Below are 15,526 nucleotides of genomic sequence, written 5' to 3' on the forward strand. Positions count from 1 at the left end.
TTTTTGATGATAAACATTTTTTTGTATGCTTACTTTGTCCTTCATGCCTGGCAACATACGAGATGTTTCATCAGTTTCAAAAAAATCCAAAAATTTTTGTTGTATCTCAGCTGGAGTACCAATTCTTTGTTTTCGATCATGCCGACCCAAAATTCCTTCTTTTTCAATATTTCTAGCTTTGTAGATTGAGTACGTGGAGCAACCAAAATAAGTTGATTCTTTTTCAGCAGACCAAGACTGAGGAATTAGGGTCAGAATTTGTAATTTGTCAGAAAACTTTTTTGTGTTGTGAAATTTAATCTTTAATTTTGCTATGAGACTGTTTAAATCCATGCTGTCATGTATATAGTTTTTTAACTTTGTCTCTTAGTTCAAGGTCTTGGGAGTTTGCTGTCTCTAGATCATTGGGATTCAAGCCAGACACTACAACAAATTGTGACGTTAGCTTTCTCTTGCATTTTTGCAATTTTTTGGGAACATACTATTAGTTTTTGATGCTTGGGTTTGCTGTGCAATGGCACCAGTGGAGATTCATTCAATAGTGCGAAACTGTCATTTAAGTTTGCTGTAGATGCTTCCTTTTCTGCATTGAGAACTGCACTTTGAAGTTCCTTTGTGATTGGAGATGCACTCGACTCACCTTCAAAAATGCTACTATCAAAATCAATTGCCATGTTTCCTGGTTTGGTGAAACAGCGGCTGCAAAGCTTTTGTCCTGGAACAACATTTAAGTTTCCAAAACTTCTCAGTTTTTTTGCCAATTCAAGCCCAATTGTGCGTCTACTCTGAGGAAGAGGTTTTGAAGATGCATCAACCTCATGTATTTCAAAAATGTTGCAGCATTTTTTTTAATTTATCAGAGAATTTTTTTTTAATTGCCGCATTTCATGATGTGCACAAATCACAGCATCATCAGTTCTGTCCACACCAGACCTCCACCATAGTAGCTCCTGATCTTCTTCTGACAACTCCTTTACTAGCTTCACTTCATTTTCTACCTCATCTATCTTATCTTCCACATTGCACCATTCTTTCCAAATATTTCAAAAATAGCACTTGTCATTTGATCTTAACATTTTAACTGTAATCTTAAATTAATATTGCAAATATATTTTTCATTAATAATTGCTTAGTTAGTGTACACTCTTTATCTTCTCAACCTCTCAGTTTAACAATAACTTCTTTTTTGCTGGAATCCAAACGGACATCGACAATCATTAATCATTTTTAAAGCATTTTCTAGAATGAGCTCTTTATTATCTGCTATGCAAGTTCTGCAGCTCTTCTTATCTCATAATGATCATTGTTTCCCAAAGGTGCATTCTCTGTTTGAAGCATAATGTTAATGCCAAGCAAGTCAGGTAGATACAGTCTATCTTAGAAGTCTTTCTAATTACCAAGTTACAATCTAACAGCTTATTGACTTGACTACATTGTTAACTGGGCTGAGTGAGACTCAACTCAAAGTAGGTTAAAGATGTGCATTACCAGTATATTTAAATGCTTTAGCTGTTCATGCAAATAACTTTAATTGTTGACCTTTTGCTTATCTATACTCACAGCTGAAAATTGAAAATGGTTTAACTTGCAAATATGTTGTCAGCACACAAAACAAAGGCATATATTTCCATGTATCAGTAGGCTGCACTTTAGAATTGAGTTCAAAATATACCCTGAACTCAACAGGCTTGGGGCACCTGAAAACAAGCTGGGGCCTAGTTTTCCTTATGTTTACTGGAATAGCACATCAATAAAGAATAACTTACAAAAAAAAAGTTATGATTTTACTAGTCACCATTCTTAGGGCGCCCTCTGGTGGTAGCCTACTTAAAAAAATTTAAATTCAAACTTTTCGATATTTTCTTTGTTGCAATCATTTCAGAGACAACATTTTTGAATTCCTTGACTCCTAAAATGGTAGATCACCAATTTTCACTGTTCTCCTACTACTAGATCTTAAGAAATAAGAAAAAACAATGAAATCGCTCATGCGTGACAATTAAAAAACACAAATTTTTAATGAGTGACATCTCGAGAAATACAACTCGGATTTTGATAATTTTTTTTTTATTCAGCTCCCATATACATTGTCTTTTACATATGTGGAAATCATAAAAATCTGAGAGGTGGCATTACAAAATCCTCATAAAATTTCTTGTCTTATAAAAAAATGACTCTGGTCATAATTTCAATGAAACTCCCGAGTCCCCAAAATAAGACATTTGCTAAGAAAACACGACTTCAAAAAATATTAATTATTTTCCTAGTTCTCCGGCCCCATGAAAAGTTTGGGCCCCTAAAATCATATCGGGCCCAAAAACACCTTCTAGACGCTCCGACCCATGCTACTGAATGCAGGTATAATATCAAATTTACAAACATGCAAAACTGCTACGATTAAGCTTTAAACGACACTTTCTCAGCCTCGGGACAAATTACAGCAACATCTATTAATCATGAGTGTCTGGTTCGCAGGTCACCGCATGGCATCGGAATCTGTCATGTTGTCTCGTTTGATTTTAATGAACCATACAATTTGAAAGTTAATTTCTTTTGTAGAAGACGGAGACATATGAATAAAAATATGTTTTCAATTTAGCAAATTTTCATCTAGCAACAACAAGCATTTTAACATTGTGCAACACAAAATCTGCATCACTTATGTCCATTTTTATTTTCTGGATTCGTACGTTGTTCAACTTGGTGCACATCTTGTCCTCCCAGTCGTCGTCTGGTGGATTCTCAGGGATGAAGATCCAATCTGCTCCACAAGCCAGTCCGGTTACCAGAGCCAGGTATCCACAATGTCGCCCCATCACCTCAAGCACGAACGCCCTCTGATGGCTCACAGCTGTGGTAGTGATGGCGTCGACACATTCAATGATTCGATGCAAAGCGCTGTCGGCACCGATGGTCATGTCAGTACCACAGAAATCGTTATCGATGGAACCGACCTAAGAATCGACACGACGGTGTTAGATTGATGATGAAAAATAAACGTTAAAATATATAAATGAAGGCAATGGTGCTCACTACTCAGCACGAGGAGGAAATTAAGCAGTTATGAAAAATGAAAATAGTGAACCAGTCATAAAGAAAATGTGAAATGGAGGTTTTTGTGAGTGTGATGTTTCTATGAAATGGTCGTCTTTGGAACAGACAAGGCTTAAGAAATCGCAAAGAATGTACGTTGCTTTTTCTTTAAGCCCTACGCAATGTCTGGCATCCAGACATTGGCTTGGAGCCAATGCTTGGAGCACAATCACGTCTGTGAATGACGAGCTTACAGACGCGCCAGATAAGACTCGTCAATTCCACGTGTTTTAATAACGAACTTTTTCTAAAAACTAATTAGTCCGCCATTGATTGAACTTGGATTGAGCACTTTGTCTGCGACAGTCCAAGTTTTATAGCAGATAATTTATCGACAAAACAGCTGGAAATGGTAGACTGGTGTCAAAAGTTTGATTTCTCGTTTTTAATATCACGTTTCATAACCTACTAAAACTATAACTTGGCATCAGAAAGAACAGAATAACAAGTAAACGTTCACAGCCATTCCGCCGATTACCAATTACGATATCTGGGAGTACTGTATATTATCGACATAAGCTTTCATCAACTTACCAAGCCCACTATGTTGAGGTAAGCGTACCTCTCCGTCTGTTCCTTTGTGATCAATCCGGTACCACAAAGCTCCTGCAGCAGACCGGACCATTCTTCACGGAATAAGTTGGCGCCGGTCAACGTGCCATCACCACCTGGTGGTGAAAAAGATTTTAACAAAAGTTACGTAATAATTTATTATTAATTAACGTTTTTTTTCGTTGCAGCACGCATGGCGTTTGCAAACTTTGTATCAAGCAATGATGATACCGCCAGATCATTTACATCAAAATCTCTCATGATCTGTTGAATAACATGATATGCGGTCTTCTGGTGCAAACTAATCTGGTTTTATTCCAACGTTTTGTCAATCAGACACGACTGACGTCTTCAGGGGGCTAGGTCATGTATAGTGAACCTGTCTAGCATATTAAAACACAGGACTATGTTGCTGAAAACCAATTAAACATTCAAAATGAAATTCAACTTCCAAACAAAAATTATCGCGTGCAAATTTTGAAACTACAAAACGTCCAGGGCTGGAGCCGCCTCTGGTTAACCTTATATCATGCACAGAAACAAGTACACACCGATGGCGCATAAGTGAGTAATTCCTTTACAAACGAGGTTGTAAGCAGCCTTCAGCCGGCCTGAACGTTCACGGAAGTCCTTGCACCTCGCACTGCCAATGGTAGTTCCACCCTGAAACGCACTACGAGCTATATGGCGCGTTTAAGTGATAATGTAGGACTGTAGGTCATGTAAATTAGATGGTTGAGAAAATAATGCTACGATTGCGTATATTTTTGAAACAATAGATAGTATCAACTACATATATACATTACATATACTATACATTTGCAAGGAGGGGGCTCTATAGTAAAAATTGCGCAAAAAGTTACAAACAACAAAACATCTGTAACATTACACAAAAAAATTAGATTTATACATTTTATAAAAATTGATGGCGTTATGTTAGGCTTCCTAGTGTGAATGACCTAAATACACATGTGGTACATAGCACAGTTTCAAAAGGCATACCGGTAAACAAAACAACTTTTTACTCAACAAACTCAACATGCTGGGCAATCAAAAGCTTAAAGTATGCAGATTTTACCCCTGTAGTAAAATTAACGTGTAGCAAAATTTAAATTTGAAACAAGGAAGTTGAAACTGCAACGGTTTTGCATAACAACATTCGGTCTGACACGCCCACCTCACACCCCTCATCAAACCAACTACACTACACCATGCGTCATACTTCTCCAAGTTTAAGTCACGCAGGAATGAGTCAAGTGGTTTCTTTTCTTCAAATATTTATCAGCGACGAGAATGCAAAATAATACATAAATGATACATACAGTGGCGGCTCGTCATAAGGGACTGTGGGACTGCAGCCCCCCCAACATTTTTGTGCATTTGTGAATTATATTACATATAGATAGTTTTGCCATGTTTTTTTTAATTTATTTCGCTTGAAGAATTAAAAAAACTCTTAATATTAAATTTTTTTTGGAATAAAAAAAAAATTTGTGTTACAAAAATTAATTGGCAACTCTGGGTCTGCAAATTTTGCAGGTCCGGTGTTGCTTGTTTTTTTTTTATGACGTAGGTTTTTCAGAAAAAAGTTTTCCAGCGTCACTGAACAAGCGCTGTAGGGACTGCAAATAGAAGACCCCAGTCAGGGATTCCAACTTTGGTTCTCGTAAATCTTTAGGGTAAGCGTGTGGACTGTGGAAGCTATCGGTGATTAGGTGAAGGGATCGAAGGTTACTTTACTTGATCTGTGTTTTGAGAAGTCACTGAGACAGACTAGTTTTCATGTGAAGTAAAGCCAATTACTGTAATTATTGGTGCTCTTTCACAATTCGTTCTTTTGGGATAATGACGTCATGATACGTCACACACGTTGGAACGGACTATTATAAAGGAGGAAGTACGGGGTGGAAATGCACTGAAAAACACCTGAAGGAAATTGTCTCCCATTTATTCATTTGTTGTTCAATTTCAACAAATTTGCTATCGTTGGAAAGCACAAGCATAGATCTAACCAACTAAGTTAATACCAAGTCCCAAAATAGTACTAGCTCCATCTGGTGACCACCTAAACTTGACCAAATTCAAGCCATTATCAAAAGTTTACTTTAAATGATAAAAACATTAGACGACAGCCAATTAAAAGAACATGTTACTGTGTTACTAACCCTACCTCAGTGCATTTATAACTCAGTCCGGTACAGGTTTATAATTATTTATATTAGGTTAGCCTACTGGTTGATGCGGCCCCCTCATGTTTTGAGACCACGAGCCGCCACTGGATACATATAATGTTCAACAAGTTTATTAAAAACCGATTAAAAATCCCAATACATGGCTTACATACCACGCAGATGTTGCATCAGTAATTCAAAGATATGTCAATCAATACTGTAGTAAGAGTTTCAAAACCGCAAACAAAATTGAATTCGTGTATTAGTGAAGAAGGGCAGTTAGGTGCCAGTTCTGTTAACAGAAGCAAGTGCAGTCCAAGACTTTTCACAAAAGTATTGTACCCATCAAGAACTTGTTATTAAACCCTAAAAATTACCCAGCAATTTCTGTGCCATCAAATTCGCTGCTCATAACTACATATAATATGTTATTGGCCATATTTTTTTTTTATAAATGCAATGACTCAACTGCAGAGAAAACAACAGACTGAAGAATGGATTTTAATAATTGCTGAAATTCGTTATAAAAAATTAACAGTTGACAAAACTAGTTTGAAACAAAAAACGTTTTTATTCATCAAAGTCATAATTGAAAGAAGTGTGAATAAAAATTACCATTTGTAGAATTCCTGACACACTGTCCCAGTTGGCTTCCTCAATGTTGTTTCCCCCATCTACCATACCTTGGTAACCCTGAAATTGTTAGGAAAGAGATAAAGACCGTAGTTAAAAACATTTTCTGTCGCTGTTTGGTGAAACAAAACATTAACAGGGTGAACAGAACAAAAACTACAACCTTTCTAGAGGAGATTCTCTAAAAAGCAGTGACTTCTTTATCATTAAAATTTAGTTCTACTCCTTCCTCGTCAAAGCTAATAAACATTTGGCAAATACTATTTAGGCCTTCTCATTTTAGAGCAAATAATCACAGAAAAAAAACAAGATCCTAATCTTGTTGATTTGTGCAATATACTAAAATTATCATCATAGGGTATGCATTTTATGGTTTTCAGAGTATGTGTAGCAAATGTTTTGTGTAATACTCAAAGTAATAGCATGTTTCATGAACCCATTTAAGTTTTAATAAAAGCAGAAACAGTACTGATACCTGTGAGATGCAACCAGTTTGCTTTTGCAGTAAGTTGCTGGTGAGGAAAAATCATTTGTTGCTGACGAATTTCTGATCATGCAGACTATATTATCTGCATCTCAAATTTGCTCTGTGAAGTGTTACAATGTATCCCCCAGACTGAGCATGTAAAGCTAAAGACGTTGCAATGTCATGATGTCACTTCAGCTTATTTAGTTGTGTTGGTGAAATACTGTGTCATCATCACAAATATTAATGAAAAGTAGTTTGCTTAAGAAAGATGGCAGCAAAAGACCAAATGGTAACCAAAGTCAAAAATCTGGATCTTTGGTACATTTACTTTGCACAAAACATTCTAAATTCTAAGACTACTAAACATTTAGATATTTTTGCACCTCATGAATCAGATAGACAGTTGCTCCGCATGTTATCCCCATTCTTACAATAGCCCGAACAGCAGCATTCATTCCTTAAATTCAAATAAATTGCATGACTATTAAAAATTTACCAAACAATTGTCATCATCTTGGCCTTTACTCCAGTCAGAACTCAGAATTACGTCTATAGCATATTGACTTATCGAAAAATTAACCTATCAGTGTGGCAGATATTCTACAGAGATAAATACAAAATAAACATACTATATATGTATTATAATACTATGTATTATACTAGTGTTACGGCCAATCTCTGTACAAATCAAACGTCATATAAAACCGTTCAAGTCTACTGAATATTACGTCATGGAAGTTGCTAGAAAATGTGCCAAAATTGCACCATCGTTCATAGACTTGTGTCAAACTTGTTTGGACTTGTTTGGGCCTGTTTAAACAGGAAATATTACATCAGCTTTAAACACCTGTTGGAATGACTTCATAATTGTCTTTCATTTATTGCGTCACAGTTACTTTCTACGTGAATTTGAGATATTGATATCTATTCTGGTCATTCGTAAAATGATTGTTTGAAAGTTGGCCGCACATTTAACTGTTGGCTTAGTGCTTGCTAGCTGGACAAAGGTTCCGTCTTTTATCCAAGTAATCTGTTCTGTAGTGACAGTTTTCAGTGGTGTACGCGTTGCACCCCCTCGTTTTCGGTAGCCTCGGGCTAATTTTACAGGAATACACTGTTTGAAAAGAAGTTCAAGTGTGTGTTTCTTCGGTCATTGCATGCAGACGAACGGATTTGGGAATCTTACGTTACAATTTTCCCACGAAGAGATTATGGTTTACCGCTGTGACCAACTAGGTATATATATTATTATATATATCATATGCATAATGATATGTTTTGTATCATACAACATTTTTCATTATTACGGTTAATTAATATAGTGCAGGGTTCGATCTTAGCACTGGTCCTCTGGCCAATGTCTAGTGCGAGTTCCCCGCGGACCAGTACGAATAGTTTTGCACTGGTCTTATTGTCCAGTGCGAAAATATCATCGTATTATGTCGTTTGATCGTTTAGAATGCGTGGTTCTCGTTTGCACTTCTCTTCAAACAACAAAACACGTGATGCGTGCATGTTAAACCGTAAGAAAAAGGCAATCGCAACATCACGTGTTAAATCGTAAGAAGAAAGCAATCGCAACATCACGTGAAGGTGTTAAATTGTAAGAAAAAGGGTAATCGTAACAACACGTGAGCTCTGGTAGCCTAGTTTCGACCCCAAACCTGCCATACATCTATGGCTGGCAAACGATTCATCTGTGAGGTCAAGAAGGCCCGACACTGGCTATTTGTTTACAAGGCCAGACAAACACACATCGGATTCTGACCCCGTGATCGTCCCGTCATCAGATTCCGATTATGGCCCATCATCGGATTCAGAAATTAAAGAAGAGCCCCAAGTAGATTGAAGACTCAACGTAGATTGAATGTCTTGCCTAGATAAACTGTTGTTACTGTTATTTTCATTGTATATTTCCATGTTATTGCCACCATTCGTTATTGTCGTTTTAAGGTGGTTTTTCCTGGGTTGGCCTCGTGCTTCCCACGACAATCTTGTTTTTATCAGTAAACGAGACGGACCAGTGCGATCTCGTGCGGACCAGTGCAAATGGTGAGCCACTGGTCCGGTTGGCCAGTGCAAAAAAAAGTTAAGGTCGAACCCTGATATAGTGTATATATGTACGATTTACTGCACTGAGGAGACCTTAAGGTCGAAACAGTGACGTCCTGTCTGCAGTTATGTAATGCTCTTGGTTCGCCAATTGAGCACTTTGCTGGCAGACATCTTGCTGTTGCATTGCGCATAGCTCACTGCTCCGGCAGTTTGAGCACTTTGGCAAGATGGGTGAAAGTATCCAAATGTGGTTCCTTGCGTACCACAAATGGAAAAATCCCACGCTGCATTACTTATATATATAGTAATATAAGGCGTTCATGTCTAGTGTGCGATTTATTGCACTGAGGAGACCTTAAGGTCGAAACAGTGACGTCCTGTCTGCAGTTATATATATCATATTATATATAATATATGATAATGCTTGTTTTTATATAGCGTTGTATCCATTACAGAATGCGTTGCTCCTCAGCGCTTTACAAAGCAGACAGTGTCAATGCAGCCGTATAGAGGCGCAACTGGGTACATTCAGGAAAAAACATAAGTTTTCATGACATTTCAAATTAAAAGTTGAAATTTGTGTAATTAGAACAAAACCTTTTCATTTAAAATTAGATTTATATAAATGTTTGATACAAGACAAAACACAAATGTAGTCCTATGAAGGTTATTCTTAAGGTAGTTTATATATTATATACATTGTAAAGAATCTTCAAGATTTCAAAATTATTTGCAGCAAATATGGTATATATTATTATATATATATCATTGGTATTCAACCGAGACAATAATAATACAGGAGATTGTTTTTAACAAGCTGGAAGAATGTATATACTAACTTTAAATTAATTTCAGAAACCACTTTGAAACCACAAACAAATGCAAAAATCAATATATTCTCGTTAAGATGTAGCCTAGGCTACTGTACAGTTTAAGAGTAAAATGGTTAGAACGCCTGGTTATCAAATCAAAAAACAAAGAGCCCAAATTGCAAAAAAACAAACTCATGTTTAGCAAACAACGTTCTGAAAACTATATATGTATTATATATACTGTCTTCATCTTCGGTGTTATAAAAGTCTTCTTTAAAACTTCTTTTTATTTTTATAACACTAAAGATAAAGACAATACAGGTAAAATTTGCAAAACATAATTTGCTGAACATTCATGAGTGTAGTTTCTACATTTTAGGCTCTTCAGTTTTCGATTAAGTAAAGTTTACCTTGGGAGTCGCCACCGCTGGTAAACACAGCTATACATTTTCCAGCACCAAGCAACGAACTTGAAGTGGACCGTCGAAGTTTCCGATGACCTAATCCAGTTGAAGGCATCTTGGGTGTTATATAATTTTTAATATAAGCAGCACCACAAGTTGTTGAAATAGCACCACTCGAGTTACACTGGTCACAGATATCTACCTTTTACAGTCCATGTTACTAAAAGATTAAAGAAATTTTATTGTTATAGCCTATTATATGTATAAAACGCAAAACATACTAAACATAAAAAAGCTTGAAAGCAACCAGCCTACTGACATGCACTTGCATAAAATCAACCTAAAAGTAAACCTGAAACTAAAAGTTCAATTGTATAGGTGATGTGATGAAGAAGGTTACAACAAATTAATTGATATCCTTGATTTGTATTTGTTGATATTGGATTTTTTAATTGTATCAACAATAAAATTATGAGATTACGGTATGGTAGCCTACTTGAGAAACGAGTTTGTAACAATAAAACACCAGTTTTTGCAACTGTTTAGTGAGTTTAGACTTCAGACAGTCATAAAACCTCACTGTCTAGTGGAACATGTCAACCAACATAATGCAAATAGCCTAAAACTATAGAAACTAGCCTACAAAACACACATGGTTTTAAAACAAACATTTGTTTTCTTAACTTACAAGATGTTACGGTACAGTAGTCTTGCGAAAAGTTAGCTGGCTAAGATGTCATTCACATTGAACATTACGTTATATTATGCTATGTATTTGAGCAGTAAGCCAGGCTATTTATTATCACTGTTCAAGTACCGTACCGTACCAACTACTAACATTGCTAGCCAGCAGATTACAACAATAACCTCTCTGACTCTTATCAAGTTACCATATCGGTAGATACCCTTAGCACGCTAGTTGGACTCAGGCAATTCTTACTGGCTACATCATAACAAAATGTAGAACATTGTAAGTGTACAGTAACTTAAAAGGATTGTAATATCTTCCAAAAACCACTTTGACAGTTACGGTAACAGTCAAAACTGGGCATGCAGTTAAAGCATAAAACAATAAGATATGACCTACTTTAAACTGAGTTCAACACAATGTACAGACTGTAACATACCATGATTCCTATCCATACCCAAACCAGGTCTCTTCAACCTGCTTCGGTCTATTTGGGTTGACGACATTGCTGCATTCACCCCTTGTAATCTTAGCCACAATGTTTGGATTGTCAATGGTTGATCTCAAACACGGTTACCGGCGAAAACAATAACTGCATGCTGTTAAAGTTATAACTTAGCATATGCGAAGTAAGCGTAGGGTGACAAGAGGCAAGCAGCAAAGCCGGAAATTGCCGTCTGACTGGCGTATCGACAAGAGGTGAAAATTTCTTGACTACGTGACCTTCGTCACGCCCGCCACCGCTGTTACATTGCAGATAACATCGAGTCGTGACCTCAAGATCAATGCTGTCTGTAAAAGAAACATCAGCTGATTATGCGGTCTCAGCTACAACCGCAGTGATACTTTCTAAGCCTATTCAACAATCGGTAAAAGACAAGAATTAGCCTATATATTTTTGCAAAATACCAAGGATTGAGCAACATGACCATTTCAAGATTTTCTACTTCTTTTTATTGTAGAAAATTTGCATGTGGTGTGGACAGAAAATAGCAAAATAATAATAAAATCGTTTTCCGTATATTTCAATTTATGATACTTTTCTTGATTATTCTTACGGACAATTTTCATATCAAACGTCAGATAAAACCGTTCAGGTCTACTGAATCTTGGCGTCTGACGTAATGGACTATTGCTAAAAATGAGCAGATTGCAGAATCGTTTGCAAGACCTGTAAAACATTTGCAGCTGCAGCTTAACATTACATCATCGTTATATCTTTAATTACTTGAACAAGTGTAAGCCAAACTTGAGCAGGTGTGAACCAGGCTTGAACAGGTGCTTGAATAACTTATCATTGTCTATCATTATTACGTCACATAGCTGCTTACGTGCGTTTGAGATATTGCAAATTATTCTAGTCATTCGTAAAATTGTTGCTTGAAAGTTAGTCGCATATTTAACTGTTTTGTTTAGTGCTGCCAGCTGGACGAAATTTCCGTCTTTTATCCAAGTAATTTGCATTGTAGTGACAAGTTTAGTGGTGTATCTCGTTGCACCCAATTTCGACAGCTGTGGGCTAGTTTTTACAGAAATACAATTCTCGAATAGACGTTTTCAGAAGAGTGTTTTTTTATTTCGGTCATTACATGCAGACGAACTGATGCGGGAATCTTATGTTACAATTTTCCCACAAAGAGATTATGGTTTACCGTTGTGACCATCAATACGTGGATTGTTAGTTGGTAGGCCAAGAATTAAGCACTTAAAGCACATAAATAATAAAGACGAAGTTGTTGGTTGGTAGGCTGCAGAAGCAAAGAAATAATGAAGACGATTCTCTGGCTAGTGTTTGTACGGAAGCACAGACAACACATAAATAATAAAAGACGATCTTGTCGGTTGGTAGTCTACAGAAGCAAAAGATTAAAGCCGTTTTCTTCTCAGTTGGTGCAGAAAAACTTAAAGCACCTCAACCAGGGCTACTTTGAACGGTAGTCAAACTTTGAACACTAATTTAAAAATCCGACTACCCCTTGTCTTAAGGCCTGTAAAAGGAACACTTTAAATTGCATTTCGCGGAAAACTTCATCAAATGATCGTTATTAATTGTCCTTTCCAAAAATGGCAAAATAATAATACTGTTGATAGTAAAACTGCTTTGAGAGTATTTTCTGGAAATTTTAATTTTTTGCCCCCAGATAACAGTTTTAAGTAGGCTGGAAACTTTTATGCCTATCTTGGAAAGTAAAAGAGCTTTTGATCCAGTTTTTTTAGAAAAAGGTTTCAATTTTATTAGCATGTCGAGGATAATTGAAAACTGGATTTGTGTTGAGCATATCGCTTGTAATTACGAAAGTTCTGGATCGCATCACTGTTTTAGTTTTGGTTACTTAACTTTGAACAGTGTTCAAAGTAGCCCGAACATTTTCTTTGGACTACACCACTGTGATATAGCTATGTCCAAAGTAGCCCTAACATGTGGCTGTATTGAGGTTGTTCGTTTGCGCCATGTTTCTCATACACATGGCATGAACTGTTGCGTTTGTTGTCATTTCAGTGTTTTGATCGCTGTATACAACTGCTTTTCACGTGATTAAATTTAATACCATTTGCTCCGTGATTTATTAAACCTTGCAAGAAAAGTAGTAATGATTGCTTCATGATTACATTACGTGAAGTTTTGCTTCATGATCTAGGGCAGTAGGCTATAATATTAATCAATAGCCTATTACGAGACTCGTCCTGAAAAAGTTTTGCTGGGGGGGGGGTGTAGGGGGGCTTGTTATTGACTTTTTTAGAAGTTATTTCATCATGAAACTTTTTCAAATGGCAAAACTTGTTCAAAGTAATGTTACGTGACATGTAGCCTAAGATTGAACAAACTGCTCAATTAGGGCCTAAAATATGCATAATAAGTGAGTGTTCAAAGATAGAATACCCCAACCCTAACTTTGAACACCCACAAATTTGGCGGAAAAAGCCCCAAATTTTTACTTGTTTAAAAATTGCTTACACTTCCTTGAGCGTTTACACACAGCCCCAATTTTGGCTAAATCTGAGCTTTCTAGCATAAAAAGGCGTGAAAATACAAGCAAATACGTGAAAAAAGTGTTCAAAGTAGCCCTGGTTGACGGCACAAGAAAAATAAAGACTTTTCTTCTCAGTTGGTACTGAAGAACTTCAAGCTAAAAATTAAAGGCCTTTCTTTGTTGGTTCTGAAGAAAAAACAACATTGACATTCATTGGCAAGATAAAATTAAGATTAAAGACAATCGATCTGTGCTTGAAGATTCAAGTGGACGAATCCAAGCACGTTTGTGGAACTTTAGGACTTCATATATATACCCCTACAACTACAAGATTAAAACAATTCCTTGAAACTCATAAGCAGTGCCGGTCTTTGGGATGTGCAAACCGTGCGATCGCACAGGGCCCGCAAATTAGGGGGCCCGCAATTTACTCAGAAAATGCAGTAATTTTGTCACTTTCAAAGGAAAAATTCAACAAGTGGATTCAGCAAAGGAATTCGCAACAAGAAAACATGGAGACTCAACGAATTCAACCTATTTCGTCGCCTGAATATTTCGTACCCTGAAAAGATCGAGAAAAAAAACGACATAGCCGAAATCGCTGATCGGAGTTGCCGCAAACATTTTAAAATTTCTCGATCGAAATTTAATTTTGTTACACGATTTCAGGGGACGAAATAGGTTGCATCCAGACTCAACATACTGTAGAGACATAGCTTTATTTCCGAAAAATGCCAAAGAAAGCATGATCTTATCCTTTTGCTATGCCACCGGACAGCACCATTTCACAGTAATATTCATACCTAAATTTTTGTTGAACATGCTCTCAGAATGTCCCAAATTCAAAGTAATTTTTCAAAATTTTCTGGGGGGGCCCCCCAGACCCCCCGCCGCTGGTTGTCGTCTTTGGCGATCACGCCGCCACCGCCGCCCCTCCCCTTTCAAAGTACCTAGCTACGCCACTGAATTGGATTATTGTCATTGGAGCCCGCAAAAGCATATTCCGCACAGGGCCCGAAAAACCCCAAGACCGGCACTGCTCATAAGCTACTTCTGTGTCATTGAAGCAGAGGCTAGTTACGTCAGTAGCGGTTCTGTTGTAGGCTACCATATGTCCGTAGGCTATAGGCTACATGTTCTTAATCATCCTCTGATAAAAGCCTAAACCCCTGCAAGTCTATAACTTGCGTTAAAATCAAGTTGCCTAGTCGTTTTTGGTTTTTACCCAATGATCAAGTTAAACTAAATCAATTAAATTTTGATTGTAAAGCGTAGATAAGGCTGGTGATTGTAGACTACAATGGAAGAGCTAATTGCTGGATCATCTTAATAGTCAAGTTAAAAAACTGAAGGTTTCACAAATATGATAAACATTCACGCACTGTCCAACTTCCACTCATCGCTGAAATAACCTTTTATGATTTTGTTCGTATTGAAATTGAATTCCAGGCAAAGCATGTTTTTATTTTGTGCGACGACAGTAGCCTAGCCTACCCTATTTAGCCTATAGGCCAGGGCTACTCAACTAATGTTAGCAAAGGTCCATATTGACAACTTGAATATTTTTGCAGTCCGGTGAATATTTCATATGCAACCACAAAAATTAAACAACCAGTACCGTAGCCTACGAGCACCGAAACACTTTTCTGGTAGTAGGCTATGTAACACGACTTGGAT

General features: G+C 37.0%; 1 protein-coding gene across 2 annotated transcripts in view; it reads right to left on the reverse strand.

Annotated features, from left to right (window-relative positions):
- LOC145774426 (ATP-dependent 6-phosphofructokinase, platelet type-like) overlaps window positions 1-11,512 on the reverse strand; it is a 29,846-nt gene extending 18,334 nt beyond the window's left edge. For both annotated transcript variants that reach the window (XM_082585686.1, XM_082585679.1), the window contains exons 1-7: window positions 11,317-11,512; window positions 10,196-10,285; window positions 7,302-7,375; window positions 6,432-6,509; window positions 4,197-4,308; window positions 3,628-3,761; window positions 2,691-2,954 (exon numbers count right to left, since the gene is read on the reverse strand). In XM_082585686.1, coding sequence (XP_082441812.1) covers window positions 2,691-2,954; window positions 3,628-3,761; window positions 4,197-4,308; window positions 6,432-6,509; window positions 7,302-7,375; window positions 10,196-10,285; window positions 11,317-11,383 — 819 coding nt within the window. In that variant the 5' untranslated portion in view covers window positions 11,384-11,512. The remainder of the gene's footprint in view (window positions 1-2,690; window positions 2,955-3,627; window positions 3,762-4,196; window positions 4,309-6,431; window positions 6,510-7,301; window positions 7,376-10,195; window positions 10,286-11,316) is intronic.
- Window positions 11,513-15,526: the final 4,014 nt, after the last annotated feature.

The sequence above is a fragment of the Aplidium turbinatum genome, chromosome 1 (genome assembly GCF_918807975.1).
Source record: "Aplidium turbinatum chromosome 1, kaAplTurb1.1, whole genome shotgun sequence".
Taxonomy (NCBI): domain Eukaryota; kingdom Metazoa; phylum Chordata; class Ascidiacea; order Aplousobranchia; family Polyclinidae; genus Aplidium; species Aplidium turbinatum.